This window comes from Brassica rapa, chromosome A07, assembly GCF_000309985.2.
Source record: "Brassica rapa cultivar Chiifu-401-42 chromosome A07, CAAS_Brap_v3.01, whole genome shotgun sequence".
NCBI lineage: Eukaryota > Viridiplantae > Streptophyta > Magnoliopsida > Brassicales > Brassicaceae > Brassica > Brassica rapa.
Window position 1 is genome coordinate 18,540,843 of NC_024801.2, and position 12,522 is coordinate 18,553,364.

At 37.6% G+C, this 12,522-nt stretch overlaps 3 protein-coding genes across 3 annotated transcripts; 1 reads left to right on the plus strand and 2 right to left on the minus strand.

The window, feature by feature from the left end:
* Window positions 1-3,269: 3,269 nt before the first annotated feature.
* Window positions 3,270-4,547, minus strand: LOC103830138 (PLASMODESMATA CALLOSE-BINDING PROTEIN 5). The gene is made up of 3 exons (XM_009105858.3): window positions 4,018-4,547; window positions 3,886-3,913; window positions 3,270-3,656 (listed from the first exon to the last, which is right to left on the minus strand). The coding sequence occupies exons 1-3, from the start codon at window positions 4,355-4,357 to the stop codon at window positions 3,512-3,514; spliced, it is 513 nt and encodes a 170-aa protein (XP_009104106.1). The 5' UTR covers window positions 4,358-4,547; the 3' UTR covers window positions 3,270-3,511.
* A 998-nt stretch (window positions 4,548-5,545) lies between these two features.
* On the plus strand, window positions 5,546-8,304 carry LOC103830139. The gene is made up of 2 exons (XM_009105859.3): window positions 5,546-8,021; window positions 8,085-8,304. The coding sequence occupies exon 1, from the start codon at window positions 5,664-5,666 to the stop codon at window positions 8,007-8,009; it is 2,346 nt and encodes a 781-aa protein (XP_009104107.2). The 5' UTR covers window positions 5,546-5,663; the 3' UTR covers window positions 8,010-8,021; window positions 8,085-8,304.
* Window positions 8,305-9,852: 1,548 nt separating this feature from the next.
* Window positions 9,853-12,196, minus strand: LOC103830140 (basic leucine zipper 61). Its single transcript, XM_009105860.3, has 4 exons — window positions 11,348-12,196; window positions 11,081-11,171; window positions 10,855-10,981; window positions 9,853-10,286 (listed from the first exon to the last, which is right to left on the minus strand). The coding sequence occupies exons 1-4, from the start codon at window positions 11,923-11,925 to the stop codon at window positions 10,138-10,140; spliced, it is 945 nt and encodes a 314-aa protein (XP_009104108.1). The 5' UTR covers window positions 11,926-12,196; the 3' UTR covers window positions 9,853-10,137.
* Window positions 12,197-12,522: the final 326 nt, after the last annotated feature.

Genomic DNA, 12,522 nt, shown 5'->3' on the forward strand with positions numbered 1-12,522 from the left:
AGATAATTAACTAATTTAAAGAAAATAAAAAATAAATAAATAATTATAATACTAATATTTTTCTTTTGTTTTAGAAACTTTCATGGTTTCTAACCATTGAAGGTGCTTTTAGAGCATCATTATCAAGAGTTTTTTAAAGTAGTATTTTAAGTTTCTTAAATTTTTAGTTAAAAATTAAGAAACAATTTTTATATTTCTCTAAGAACCCCAGCCTAAGAAACTCGGGATAATGATGATTTTAGAGTTTTTCCAACGGTAAGTCCTAGACAAGTATATAACCAAATAAAAAAAATAAAAATATAGAAAATGAGGAAAGAGAAATGGCTAAGCATGATTATTGGAGGGTTTTTAGGGTGGGGTTATTAGTGGAATATAAGAAACTGTCTCTTAACTTTTAACTAAAAAAGGTAAGAGCCGGCTCTTAGGCATGATTATTAAGGGTTCTTAGGGTGAGGTTCTATATGGATTCAACTTTTTGATCAATTGTTTCTTTAGATAGTTTAGTCATATTTATGCTTAGTTTAGGTCTGTTTTTACAACCACCTTTGACCTAGATAAAATTATTTTGGTCTTCAAATCAGTTTTTCTTTCTAGATATAAGCCATTCAGTTTTTTTTTCCATACTTTACATCGATCCTTAATTAATTCAACTAACAACATATAAACATTCAAATTAATATTGGGAGAAACAATATTATATAGCACGATCAAGAATTAATAAATTACCAACGTAAGTTAGGTGAATACTCTTTGATCACATATAATGCTCATGTACGTACACGGGATGTTACTATTAATAGATCTAAGAGGGAAATAATTAGTTTTCCCTCAAGGACCAGCTTTTACTTCTTTCACCTATCTATCGCTCTCACGCAAAAGATGTTCTGTAGAGAGTACTTAAAGACATAAAGAGAAGTGGTCCATACATGCTGATCATTCAACGTTGCTAATCAACTTGTCGACGTTTATTAGCGGTGGATCCAAAAGCTAACTCAAGAGTGGAGGATTGTCCATACACATATATATTGTCAAAGATTATATATGTGTCTGATGTGGGACATTTTAATAGTCCTTCTCGAGATGTGAGTGGGAAACGGTCCAACGGAAACAGCACAAACCCAACATCTCGGACATACCACAGAAATATGGGCTAGTTGTACAGACTACATAGGTAGGAAATTTTATGTGGAAAATCATATGATGCGCTTTCACCATGAACTCTGATACCACCTTAATGATGAGTTCAACTCACACCCAAAAGCTAGCTCAAGATTGGATGATTGCCCATACACATATATATTGCCCAAAGATCACATATGTGTCTGATGTGGGACCTATTAATAGCAGTCCCCACAAAAAGCAGTACAAGAGCTTCCTTGGAAAATTCATGGACTCTACCACCCCAGATTTCAATGCATCAATGTACATACCAAAGTTAAAACTGTGGAGTTTATGATTTGCTCCAGATCGATTAATGGGCATGAAGTGTTCAGGAAACGACTGTTGTCTCCACCAGTACCACTTCGTGCACATAAGTAATTTGTTAAGTTACATCCAGATATCTTTGCACACGCTTCATGCCAACATGTGTCTTTCTTTTCATTTGCACTCAAGTACTAGAGAGCCCCAATAACCTGCCCAACAAATCGATCATATATGGTTCTAGCAATGTGCGAATGAGGGAGAAAGAAGCTTTTGCTGCTTACATGACTCGGCAGCAAGTAAAGGAAAAGGTTTAAAGCAGTTCCAACCCACTTCGTTTGAGATATTGTACCAGAAGCTCTGGTCACTTCTTTGAAAATTGGATAGATATGGATGCTTCTCGGTATATATTGACAAAACATAACCCATTTTAGTATCACCTTCGACACCACTGATGTCATTTGCTTCCTTGAAACGAGAGTTAGAACCACCACCTGCGAGATCTCTAATCAATCAGAGTCTGATGTTGTTGAGAACTAGAGCTAGTAACAAACTGATGAAGAGAGATATTTGTATATATTCCAAATATTTTGATTATTTAGTTTATAGGTATTTTAGTATTTATCTTAATTAGTTAAAATTATCTTAAGGATTTTAATAGTTTTATTGTTATTTAGTTTTCATATAAATAGGTGTCTTATGCCTAGAATTGTATTCAGTTTATGATTTGATTAATAAAATTGAGAGTTTTTTCTTTGTTCCTTGTTTTCGGTAGATCATTGGAGATCTCAACGAATTTAAGAAAACATTGATCTTAGACATTTTTAAACTAAATAAAATTTTTGTTTTGTTCTAGTTTTCCGGATATTTTCAGAATCAACGGATTTCTAGTCATATCCTATAAAACTTCCATACATCACAAACACAACTGGGTAATGGGGAGAACAGAAACAATGTCAAAAGTAGAAAAAGAAAAGTCTCTTCCTTATAGCCTTAGAATGCACAACTAACTCGCCTCTTAATGACGCTCGAGAACGAGGAGCAACGAGCTCAGTTATACAATGAAAAATGAAGTGAATCACATAGAATACGTCAATAAGAGTACGAAGGACACAAACAGCTACACCAAGCTTCTTGTCCAAAGTGAAGCAGAACTTATGAGAATCAATCACAGGGATAAAGAAAAACAAAGGATCAACGGCTAAAGCAAGCACGCAAACGAACAGGACAGTCTTCCTCCAGTTTTTAAGACTAGTCATCTTCCTGAACGTTTTCTCCAACCATCCTCTAATAACACTCTTGATAGATAGTGTTGAAGGTCTCATGACCACATTGCCCCTATCAAACCTGCATCAACAAGAGAGCTCATTACGAAAACAACAACTCCTCGCACTTAATAAAATTCGAAGAAGCTACCTCACGTATTTACTCTTCCGATGATTCATGTATGGATAGTAGTTTCTTCCTCAATCTGTAACCTTTTTTCCGCTGAGAGAAGATGTAAAACAAAATGAAGTCCACTCAGTCGTCTCTCTTTCAATGCTTACTAGTCCACCTTCAAGGTATCCACTGTTGACTGACTTTTCACCAACCGTGATGCACTCCAGAGTCTCTTGTTGGGCTGTGCAAGGGACAGGCAGTTGATACTGTTGCAGAAAGACTACAAGCCCGTTATAATTCAACCGTAGATTAGATCGATCTCGGTTGAACACAAGGAAAAAACCATTCAAGTTTCTTTGCTTTTTTCAAGTGTCTATTGGGGGAATGTCGGTGCTATCTTTCTTTCTTCTTTGCATGATTGATAGATCCTCCATGTCTATTAATCTTTGTATTTCAGGAATTTCAGATCAAAATGTATCAGCTATTGGTTGATAGCATTATATATTCGTTGACAGAGAGAAATATCAATACACATTACAACTCAAAAACATGTTGAACACACAGAGTCCAAGTGGGATTGAATAGGGAGGACAACAAAACCAAAAGATGGCAGAAAATTAGATATTAGGACCTATCTTCATATAGGTAATATTGGAAGAGATCAAAATAGCACCTTCCTCATCATCAAGGAGTACAATGTGCGTGTGGCCTAAAGATGAATTATCCATGTCACCATCAATATGCTAAAGACCAACAAGATCCAAGTGGTGGAAACCCGTCTGCCACGGCTCATATCTGCTTGTCCTGAACCCATTGAAGTGTCATCAGCCACTCGACCATTGCTCACTCTCTTACTGCACATCCATGATATTTACATAAGTATACAGAACAAATGAAACAAGATATAGATGTGTATCACACCAGAGAAACAAAGCAGCACAAAAAAAATGTTCTTTATAAGGAAACTGCTGAGCATAAAAAAGGAAACTTTAAGAATTCGAACACCAAACAATCACTCAAAACTCCATATCGAATCATAATCTAATCAAAAGCAGTATGAAAACATCACTCAAAACGCCATACCTCGAAGGGTATCTGCAAGTTCCTTGACCTGAAAACACACACACACACATTGACACAAATAAGAAACGAATTCAACAAGCTCGAAGAAAGGTAACAACTTTGAATAAATGTAAAAAAAAATGGAGACTTTACTGGGATTGATGGAAGTGAGAGCAGCGTTGTTGTTGAAATTGCAAGCATCGTCGGCGAGTCCGTTCTTCAAGTAGTAGTTGTTGAACACATACGACGCCATCTTCTGGATATCCGTCGGGTCGTTGCAAGCTCTACCCTGCTGGATCGGGCCGCAGTCCGCGCCTCCTTGTCCACAAGCCCAATCGATCGCCGTCTGTAGCGACGAATCTTCCGCGTTGTTCTTCGCGACGCACCAAAGCTCCGCCTGCAGCACTTGACCCCCGGCCTGCGCATCCGCAATCGCCACTAACATAATCGCCGTCGCGGCGAGGAGAGAGAAATGGAGGTGAGGGAGAGTCATAATCGTTTCAGCAGAGAGAGAGAAGATGAAGCTAAAAAAGCGTTACGAAGAAGGTGAAGAGAGGTTTATAGTCGCTGATTCGTTAAAAAGTTACCGTTAAAGGTTTCAGGAAGCTGGAAGATCTAACAGTGACGACGCAATGAGTGAGAGAGTGCGAGAGAGAGAGAGTGAGAGAGTGACTATTTTGGACTTTTTCTTGAAAGAGAGAAAATACCAAGGTCTATTATGCAGTTTTTTTGGATTCTAGCGATTAATGATTTGGGCTACTTTCAGAACTTTCGGCCCATTAAAAAGATGTAAAGGAATCCCGACCCGACCCGACCTGGCTTCACAGTCGTCCAAAACGAATTTTTTTTTGTGATGTAGCTTTTCCTAAGAAAAAAACAGCAATGGCTTCACTGTCGAGACTCGAGAGTAGGACTGGGCGTTCGGTTTCGGTCCGGGTGGTTCAGATTTTTGGATTTTCGGTGTTATGCTCAGAAGTACTATTCGGGTTTTACTAATTATTGGATCAAGTTCGGTTTGGTTCTTTCTGGATTCGGTTCGGATCAGATGTACAATGTTTAAAATTGTCCAAAAAAATATTTTTTAAACCTTAAAAATTGACAAATTTTTTTTTTCAAAATATATAGATTGTTTACAAATCTAATTAAAAATTAATTAAACTATCTAAATTAACTAAAAAGTATTCAAAATAACAACTAAAACAAACTAAAAAAATATTTTGAATATTCTAAAATATCTAAATCATCTTAAAAAATATAAAAACATTAACATATTTAACTAATTTCGGATATCTATGGATCCTAGTTCGGATTTCGGTTCGGTTCGATTATAACTAAACACCAAAGTACTAAGCTCATAAGTCATATTCGGATATTTTTGTATAACAGTTCGGATTCGGTTTCAGTTTTTCTGATTTAGGTTTAGATAGGTATTTCGGGTTGAGGTAAAAAAGTCCACGCCTAGTAGAGAGTAACTAAGAGACCATTTTGGATTTTGGATTTTGGATTTTAGATTTTATCGTGAAAAATAAAAAAGTATGGGTGTATTATGTAATCTTTTTGGATTTTAGATTTGGGCTTCTCTTACGAACCTTCGGCCCATTAAAAGAGGTAAAGGAATGTAATGGGCCCCACATAAGGAGCTGGACTCTCCGACTTCCAATAATGCAAGTTCGCTCGGATTGATGACGTGTCATTTCCTGATTGGTTAGGTTCATCGTGAAAGACTTTGAAGCTTAATCGTCGCGACCGAGAAAGAGAGAACTCATTTCTATCTTCCCCGGAGAAAAAAAAACTCAGCCATGGCTTCACCGTCAGATCCCACCGATTCCTCTCGAGATCCAGCTACAGACCCAGATACTCTTCCCACGAACCCTAACCCACCGCAGAAACCCACCGTAGAGCAAGGAGGCGAAACCCTAAACCTAGAATCAACCCAGAGAGATCTCGAGGCCGTAGATCAGCAGCCAGATCCATCGATCGAAGAAAGCAAGAACGAAGACGACGAAACTGACGCAGCACAAGCCGTAACCTCTTCTAATTACCGCCGCGGAGGTGGGCCGAAGAAGAAGAAAGGGTTTCTCAAGAAACGTAAGCAGCAAGAGAAGTCAAGGGAGAAGCTTGAGGTACTCTTGAAAACCCTAAAGCCCATTCCTTTCGTCCCAGCTAAAGCCCTAGACTTTTCTCGCCACGAGAAGCTGCTGAAGACGTTGGGGATCTGGGAGTTTCTTCACTTGGAGTTCGACCAAAACATCCGACAGGATCTTGTTGCGAACCTTGTTGCTTATTACAGTCCTGAGAGTAGGTGTAGCTATGTGAATGGGTCTAGGGTTAATGTTACTCGTGCTGATTTGGCTCGAGCTTTGAAGCTGCCTAAGAAGAAAGACATTGTGGTTGCTGAGGAGGAGAGGGAGGTTTTGGAGAGGGATGAGTCGGCTAAGTTTGTGGATGAGATTTTGGAGACTTGGGTGCTGCTTCATACTGATGATATGTGGATTATGCCTGTGGAGGTGGTTGAATGGGGGAGGGATGTAAAGGAGAAGAAGTTGGAGAAGCTTGATTGGGCTGCACTGCTATGGTTCATGGTTGAGAAAGAGCTGAAAGCTGGTCCTGAGCTCGGTGATTGTTTCTTTGCTTCGCATCTGCAGCTGTTGATCAGAAGCCAGAAAGAAGATTTACTTAGGGAAGAATCTAATGATGATGAGGAGGATGATGTTAAGGAGGTTGAGGTTTTGGTAAAGTCTCCAAAGGAAGATTGTTTGGAGGTTAAGGAGGAGGATGATGATGTTAAGGAGGTTGGTGTTGTGGTGAAGTCTCCAAAGGAAGATAGTTTGGAGGTTAAGGAGGAGGAAGATGTTGGTGCTGCAGATTCAGGAAGAGATAATTGTGCCACTGATGCCACTGAATTAAAGGAAGAAGAGACTTATGTGGAAGAACATATGATTGAACTGAATCTCGGGCAAGAGACTGTGTCTGAAATGGTCGCTGAGGAGGAGCAGCAAGGTCCTGTTGAGGAACAGCCAATGGATGTTGAGGAAGATAAGAAGGAAGAGGTTGAAAAGTGGTCGTGGAATGACGACACTCATGCTGGTTCTACTTCCCATTTTCTTCGCCACTGTGATCTTAGTATCGCTACAGAAGGAGACGAAGAGAACAACATAGAAGGGCCCATGGAAATGGGAGAAGACGAACAGATTGAAGATCTTGAGGAAGAGGAAACTGAGGAAGATAAAGAAAGGCATGAAGGAGGGTTTCCCTTTTTCCCAAATGGAGACTCACTTCATGGAGATGGCATGTTAGGAGATGTATCTCCCTTACGTTTTGCCTCTGGGTTACAGATGCACGGCAACTCAACTGGTGGTCATTTCCTTGCTTCTAGGGTTGACATGCATATGGCTATGGGCTCAGGTAGTAACACCAACAACAAGAGGCAGATTGATCATGAGAATGATATGTCTTATCACAACCCTGACGGTAAGAGGATGAGGACTGAAGAGCCGTCTTGGGATGAAAAGCCGCAACCAGTTGAGGTATGCGTGGATCAGATTGTGCTGTGGGCTGAGAAAGCTAGGATGTCATGTGCTCAAAAGGATCGAGAGCGTGCACAGTCTGCGATGAACCAGGAGTATCTGATGAGCGAGCTGCAAAGAAAAGATGAAATGATTCATGATCTTGAAAGAAGCAAGTACGAGGAGCAACAGAGGAAAGATCTAATGATCTATAGGCTTGAGAGTGAGCTTAGGATGATGACAAGTGTGTTAGAAGGATACAGGAAGGCTTTGAAAGAAACCAAAAAGGCGTCAAACGAGCACAGGAAGCGTTGCCCTTTGCGTGATGATAAACCTGTCTACAAGGATGTTAAGGGCTCTGGAGGTTTAGTTCTGAGCGTTGCTGAAATTGAGAAGCTGAGATTGAAGCGAGAAGGGGAAGACAAGATGACACGAGCTCGAATAGAGAGACAGATCGAGGAGTTTGGAAGTGAATGGTTTAAAGTGTTTCAAGAGCAAATGGATGCTGTGGAGTCGCTAAACGAGAGATTGATCGTGGTTGAAAATGAAGTGAAGATATGTAGAGAAGCACTTTCGGAAAGCAAGAATGATGAGCCTTTCGAAGCTGTTACTGCTGATGCTGCTACAGAAGAGACATGAGATGCTGTTAAGGTACTTTACTACTCTCTTTTACTCAAATGTCCAGTTTAACTTTATATTGTTTTTTCCTTGCAGGTTTCTGCAAATCAGTGAAGCTTTTGAAGAACAGATATTATTTTAGCTTCGTTTTGTATGATGTAGACGATGTTGATTTAATCTCTTTAATCTCGTTCTAGGAAATGTAATCAACGGTTGTGATCAATTCCAGTCTTAATTAGCACTACATTGTATCAACATTTAGTCATCTTTGAGACTTGTTAAGCTAGTGCTAAACAACTTCAAATCTGTTGTCAGATTCCTGGTATTTCGGAATGCGTGTATGGTCTGTCCGGTCGGTAGTATACGTATCAGTTCTAACTGATTCATTCTTGGATAAGTTCTTTTATTTTTTCTATATAATCGAGGAAGAAGTACCTTCAGTGGATTCCCCTTAATATATATGAATTGCATTTTCTATTCTAAATAAAGAAGATAATATAACAATATTTATTTTAGAGTGGGAAATAGAAGTAGTGGAATGTTAACATCTAAATGTTGATACAATGTAAAAAGCTCCAATTATATTTTACTTTTCTCTTAACAAATTAACAGTGAAAAGAAGATAACCGAAAAGTGTTAGTTTACTTCTCTTTGTAATATAAAGATTAAACACACATAAAAGTATAAATATTAATTTTAGACTACATTGAGAGGATTGACTTGAGTAAAATAATTACGAAGACCCAATGAGAGGGAGACCTTGGTATTGGCACTGACATATAAGTTCAAACATTGAAAACTGACAATATCTCATACATATCCCAACACAACACCACCAAGTCACTAGCCTCTGTCTTTTTAAACTTATCCTCTTCAATTTTTCTTATTATATCCTAAGACGCTTTTATCTCATTTCTATCACTAGCCTAATGTGAATTAAGGCTCCTGGTTGTTGTAATCTTTTTTGTGCTTAGCAAATTTATTAATTGTTAAACCATATCTGTTACATTTAAATTTAGTGCATCAAAATAGTCCAAAAAAAAATTCTTATTATAACACTATTAAATTAATCTTCATATCTTTGGAGCTCTCTCTGTAACTTTATTTTTTCCTCCGTTTTAACTTTGACTATCTCATTCTATATTGGAAATTACTTGAAAGATAAATTACTTCAAACATTATTTATCATTGTTAACAAACAACAGTGGGAAACAAAGCCAATCAAGTAGCGAGACCATCGTGGTCCAGCCCAAGGAACATAGCACGTGAACTTACAGCTTAGCCTCAGATGTCTCCATGTTCTTCCTTTTTTTTTTCCTTTTTTCACCCCACATTTTTAGATTTGAGCCCTTTGACCTAATTCCTCTAAAAGGTTTTGATTGAAACAAAAAAGGTTTACCAATATCCTTTTTCTCTGTAATTTTCGCCATTAATACTATTCCCTATGTGTTTGTAAACTGTTTTTTTGGGCAACATGTGTTGTAAATTGTATATGAGATATACTCCTCCAAGCCGTAAGGAATTCTTATATGACATCATCTATACACCTCCAAGCCGTAAGGAATTCTTACTTGTTTTTCTTTGTTGTCAACATCATTATAGTTATTACTTGAATGTTTTTCTTTTTATGAATAATGAAATAATTTTGTATGTGAGTTTAAGGAATGTGAAATTGCTTTCAGTCACTTCATATAAATATTAAAACTATGGGTGCTTTCTGTCGATAGAACCAAGTATATATTAATATCTTGTATTATATGGATTCTTGGCACACATCAAAATTTTATCCATGCATGTGACACAAAAGAAAAAGAATCTTAACTATTCGATTACCCCAAGTTTGGCAAGAAACTGATAAAAAAAATATTCGAAACAATATCAATTAGCACACAATGCTTAATTAGACACTCGACAAAACATTGAATTAATAAACAACAAATCAGCTAAGTTCTTTTTACATATCATTCCCAATTCCCCCTCCCAATCCATAAGAAAAAAAAATCAGATACATCAAAGCAAATTCATCACAACTTAAAAAATGTGATTGGATTAAATAAAAATGTATTCTTCTTTGATAAAATAACTTCTTGACACAAAGAGAGTCAAGAATTATTTCACCATAAAGATATAAGATCTTAATGAACCAGCTTTAGGCATTGAGGAGCTGCTCTTTCTCAACGGACGGTTTGATATCGGCTGGAGATTGGTCGGAGACATTATTCTCCATCTTCTTGAGGCTCTGTTGATGATACACTTGTCGAAGTCTCTCTATTTCTCTCTTCAATGCTTCTTGGTGAGCTGAAAATTATTAAATTTACAATCATTGTTATGATTATCAATAAACCTACATGTTTAATGAGTACTCACATGTTTTTGTTAACTTGTGTCATATGGCACACATGGACAGTTGTTCTAGCTTATTAATCAGGCTATTATTTATCAACCATGTGATCTTAATCTTGGTAGCTAAACCCATATTATATAAGTAATAATTAGTAAGGAGTATACAAACCCGCAGAAGTAAGAAATGAAACAACATCTACTAAAGTTATTCATGATGTGAACATATATTATATTTCATGTAATTTTGTAAATTATGAAGCATGCATTGCCGCAAGTACTTATTTGTATAGTCGTATTGCTAACGAATAATGATTTGGTCGAGCCTATATATTGTCAGTGATAATTAAATACATGGAGTGAAAATAATGGCAAAAATAGTAGTAAGATACACATATTCTGTAATTTGATTATTTCCCTGACATTTTCTCTATATTAAATTTTTATTTTGTTTGTTTAAATTCATGTAATTATAGAAAATTGGAAGTTAAAATAGTAAAAAAAAATTTTAAAAAAGTAAAATTACCGTCTTTGAAAATTTTGTCTTGTGCTAAAGCGGCGATACGTTGCTTGATAGCGCTATTGTCAACGTTGAGAAGCAGTCGCTGGTGATCCAAAAACGCAACTCGTGGCGATAACACTGAAACTTCCGTCTTCATTCCACAAATTTTAATTCGAAGTTAATTAGTATTGTATTTTCTTTTATTCGATTATTATACATTAACAAATGTAAAGGTGGTGTAAATTTTTACCTGCAATGAAGTAACGCTCCGTTCAAGCTCTGATATGTATTGCAGTTTCCTCACCCTTGATCTCTGTGCTGATTGCCTATTTGCTAAAATTCTGTAGAAAATTTCAGTAAAAACAAAACAAATTTATTGTTATCGATGTGATAATATTTTTATTATAAGAAAATGATATATTGAACTAGTTAGATATTATAATTCTACGTGCATGCATGACTTTGGTTAAATTTTGTTTCTTGAAATAGTAATTTAACCCGAAAGTGATTAACTTACCTTTTTACCCTTTTGGGATCGTGAATCCGATTACCGGAGCTTCCACCGCTGTCTTGATTTAACGACGGGCCATCTTGTGGCTCCGTCTTGCACTGGCTTTGAACCTCATCTGTTTCGTTATTATCGTTACCGGCGACGTTGCTGGGAATAGGTGTGGTGTCCATGTGATTATGATCGGTCGATAGTGGTTCTTTGTTGTCATCGTCGCTGGACGGCGTGGAGGTATTGGAAGAAGAACGCGTGGGACCCACATTGTTGCTGTGTTGGTTATTGTGGTTTTGGTGTACGTCGTCGTTGAACATGGACATGAACTGCTCATCGTCGAACCTGTCGAAGTGGTGGCTTCCGACGCCTGAGGAAGGAGTTTCTAGGAACGCGATGGAGTCGCTTATTGAACGACGGTGTGTCCCACGACGAGTCGTTGAGAAGTCGAGAAACTCGTCCATCCACGAAGGATTCTGTTGTCCCGCGGTTGCGGCGGCTGTTGCGGCGATGGAAGGTAATTTTTGGGAGGAAAAGTCAGGCCAATGCGGCGTCGTAGTCGTCATGGTTGGGATCTTTGGAGGGAGTTGTGCCATTAATGAGATTTAATGGCACACACGAAAAAAAAACTTTTTATTTATGGTATTTCAAGAATGAGAGAAGAGAGGAGGAATGAGAAACGAACAAGAGTAACTAAAATGGCTATGTATAACAAAGAGTAGTTATACAAAACAGAAGTAAGAGATATAGAGAGAGAGGTATGAATGAGATAAGATAAATTTTATAATAGAAAAAAACTAAAAACTAAAATTAATTTATATATGGACTCGATCTCTCAATGGGGTCACATGGGGAGAGAGTGAGATCAGACAGCTATGAAACAGCTGTTTGGTAAGAAAAAAGCTTTGAGGTCTTAAGAGAAAATGGAGAAGCAAGCAGCACGCAGCACGTGCTCTTAGTGAACCCCTCCTCTCTTAATTTATTTGCTTAATTATTTGAAAGTCTTGATTACATCTATAAAAACGTATAATATAATAATCACCCTTTGGAAACATTCTTATGTTTCTCTCTTCCATATGCTCCCGCTTTTCTCTCCTCCTTCCTCCGTCTTGAACTCTTGATTCCTGGCCGTCCTTGGAGCTTGAAACTTGGCCAAATGCTACATGGTGCTCGCATTTACTCTCTTTAGATAT

Coding starts and splice junctions, on each gene's coding strand:
- LOC103830138 (XM_009105858.3), bottom strand. CDS start 4,357: ATGACTCTCCCTCACCTCCATTTCTCTCTCCTCGCCGCGACGGCGATT. Junction 3,914..4,017: donor TCTCACTTCCATCAATCCCA/GTAAAGTCTCCA, acceptor GTGTGTTTTCAG/GTCAAGGAACTTGCAGATAC. Junction 3,657..3,885: donor ACTTGCAGATACCCTTCGAG/GTATGGCGTTTT, acceptor ATGGATGTGCAG/TAAGAGAGTGAGCAATGGTC.
- LOC103830139 (XM_009105859.3), top strand. CDS start 5,664: ATGGCTTCACCGTCAGATCCCACCGATTCCTCTCGAGATCCAGCTACA.
- LOC103830140 (XM_009105860.3), bottom strand. CDS start 11,925: ATGGCACAACTCCCTCCAAAGATCCCAACCATGACGACTACGACGCCG. Junction 11,172..11,347: donor GATCCCAAAAGGGTAAAAAG/GTAAGTTAATCA, acceptor AATTTTCTACAG/AATTTTAGCAAATAGGCAAT. Junction 10,982..11,080: donor GGAGCGTTACTTCATTGCAG/GTAAAAATTTAC, acceptor TGTGGAATGAAG/ACGGAAGTTTCAGTGTTATC.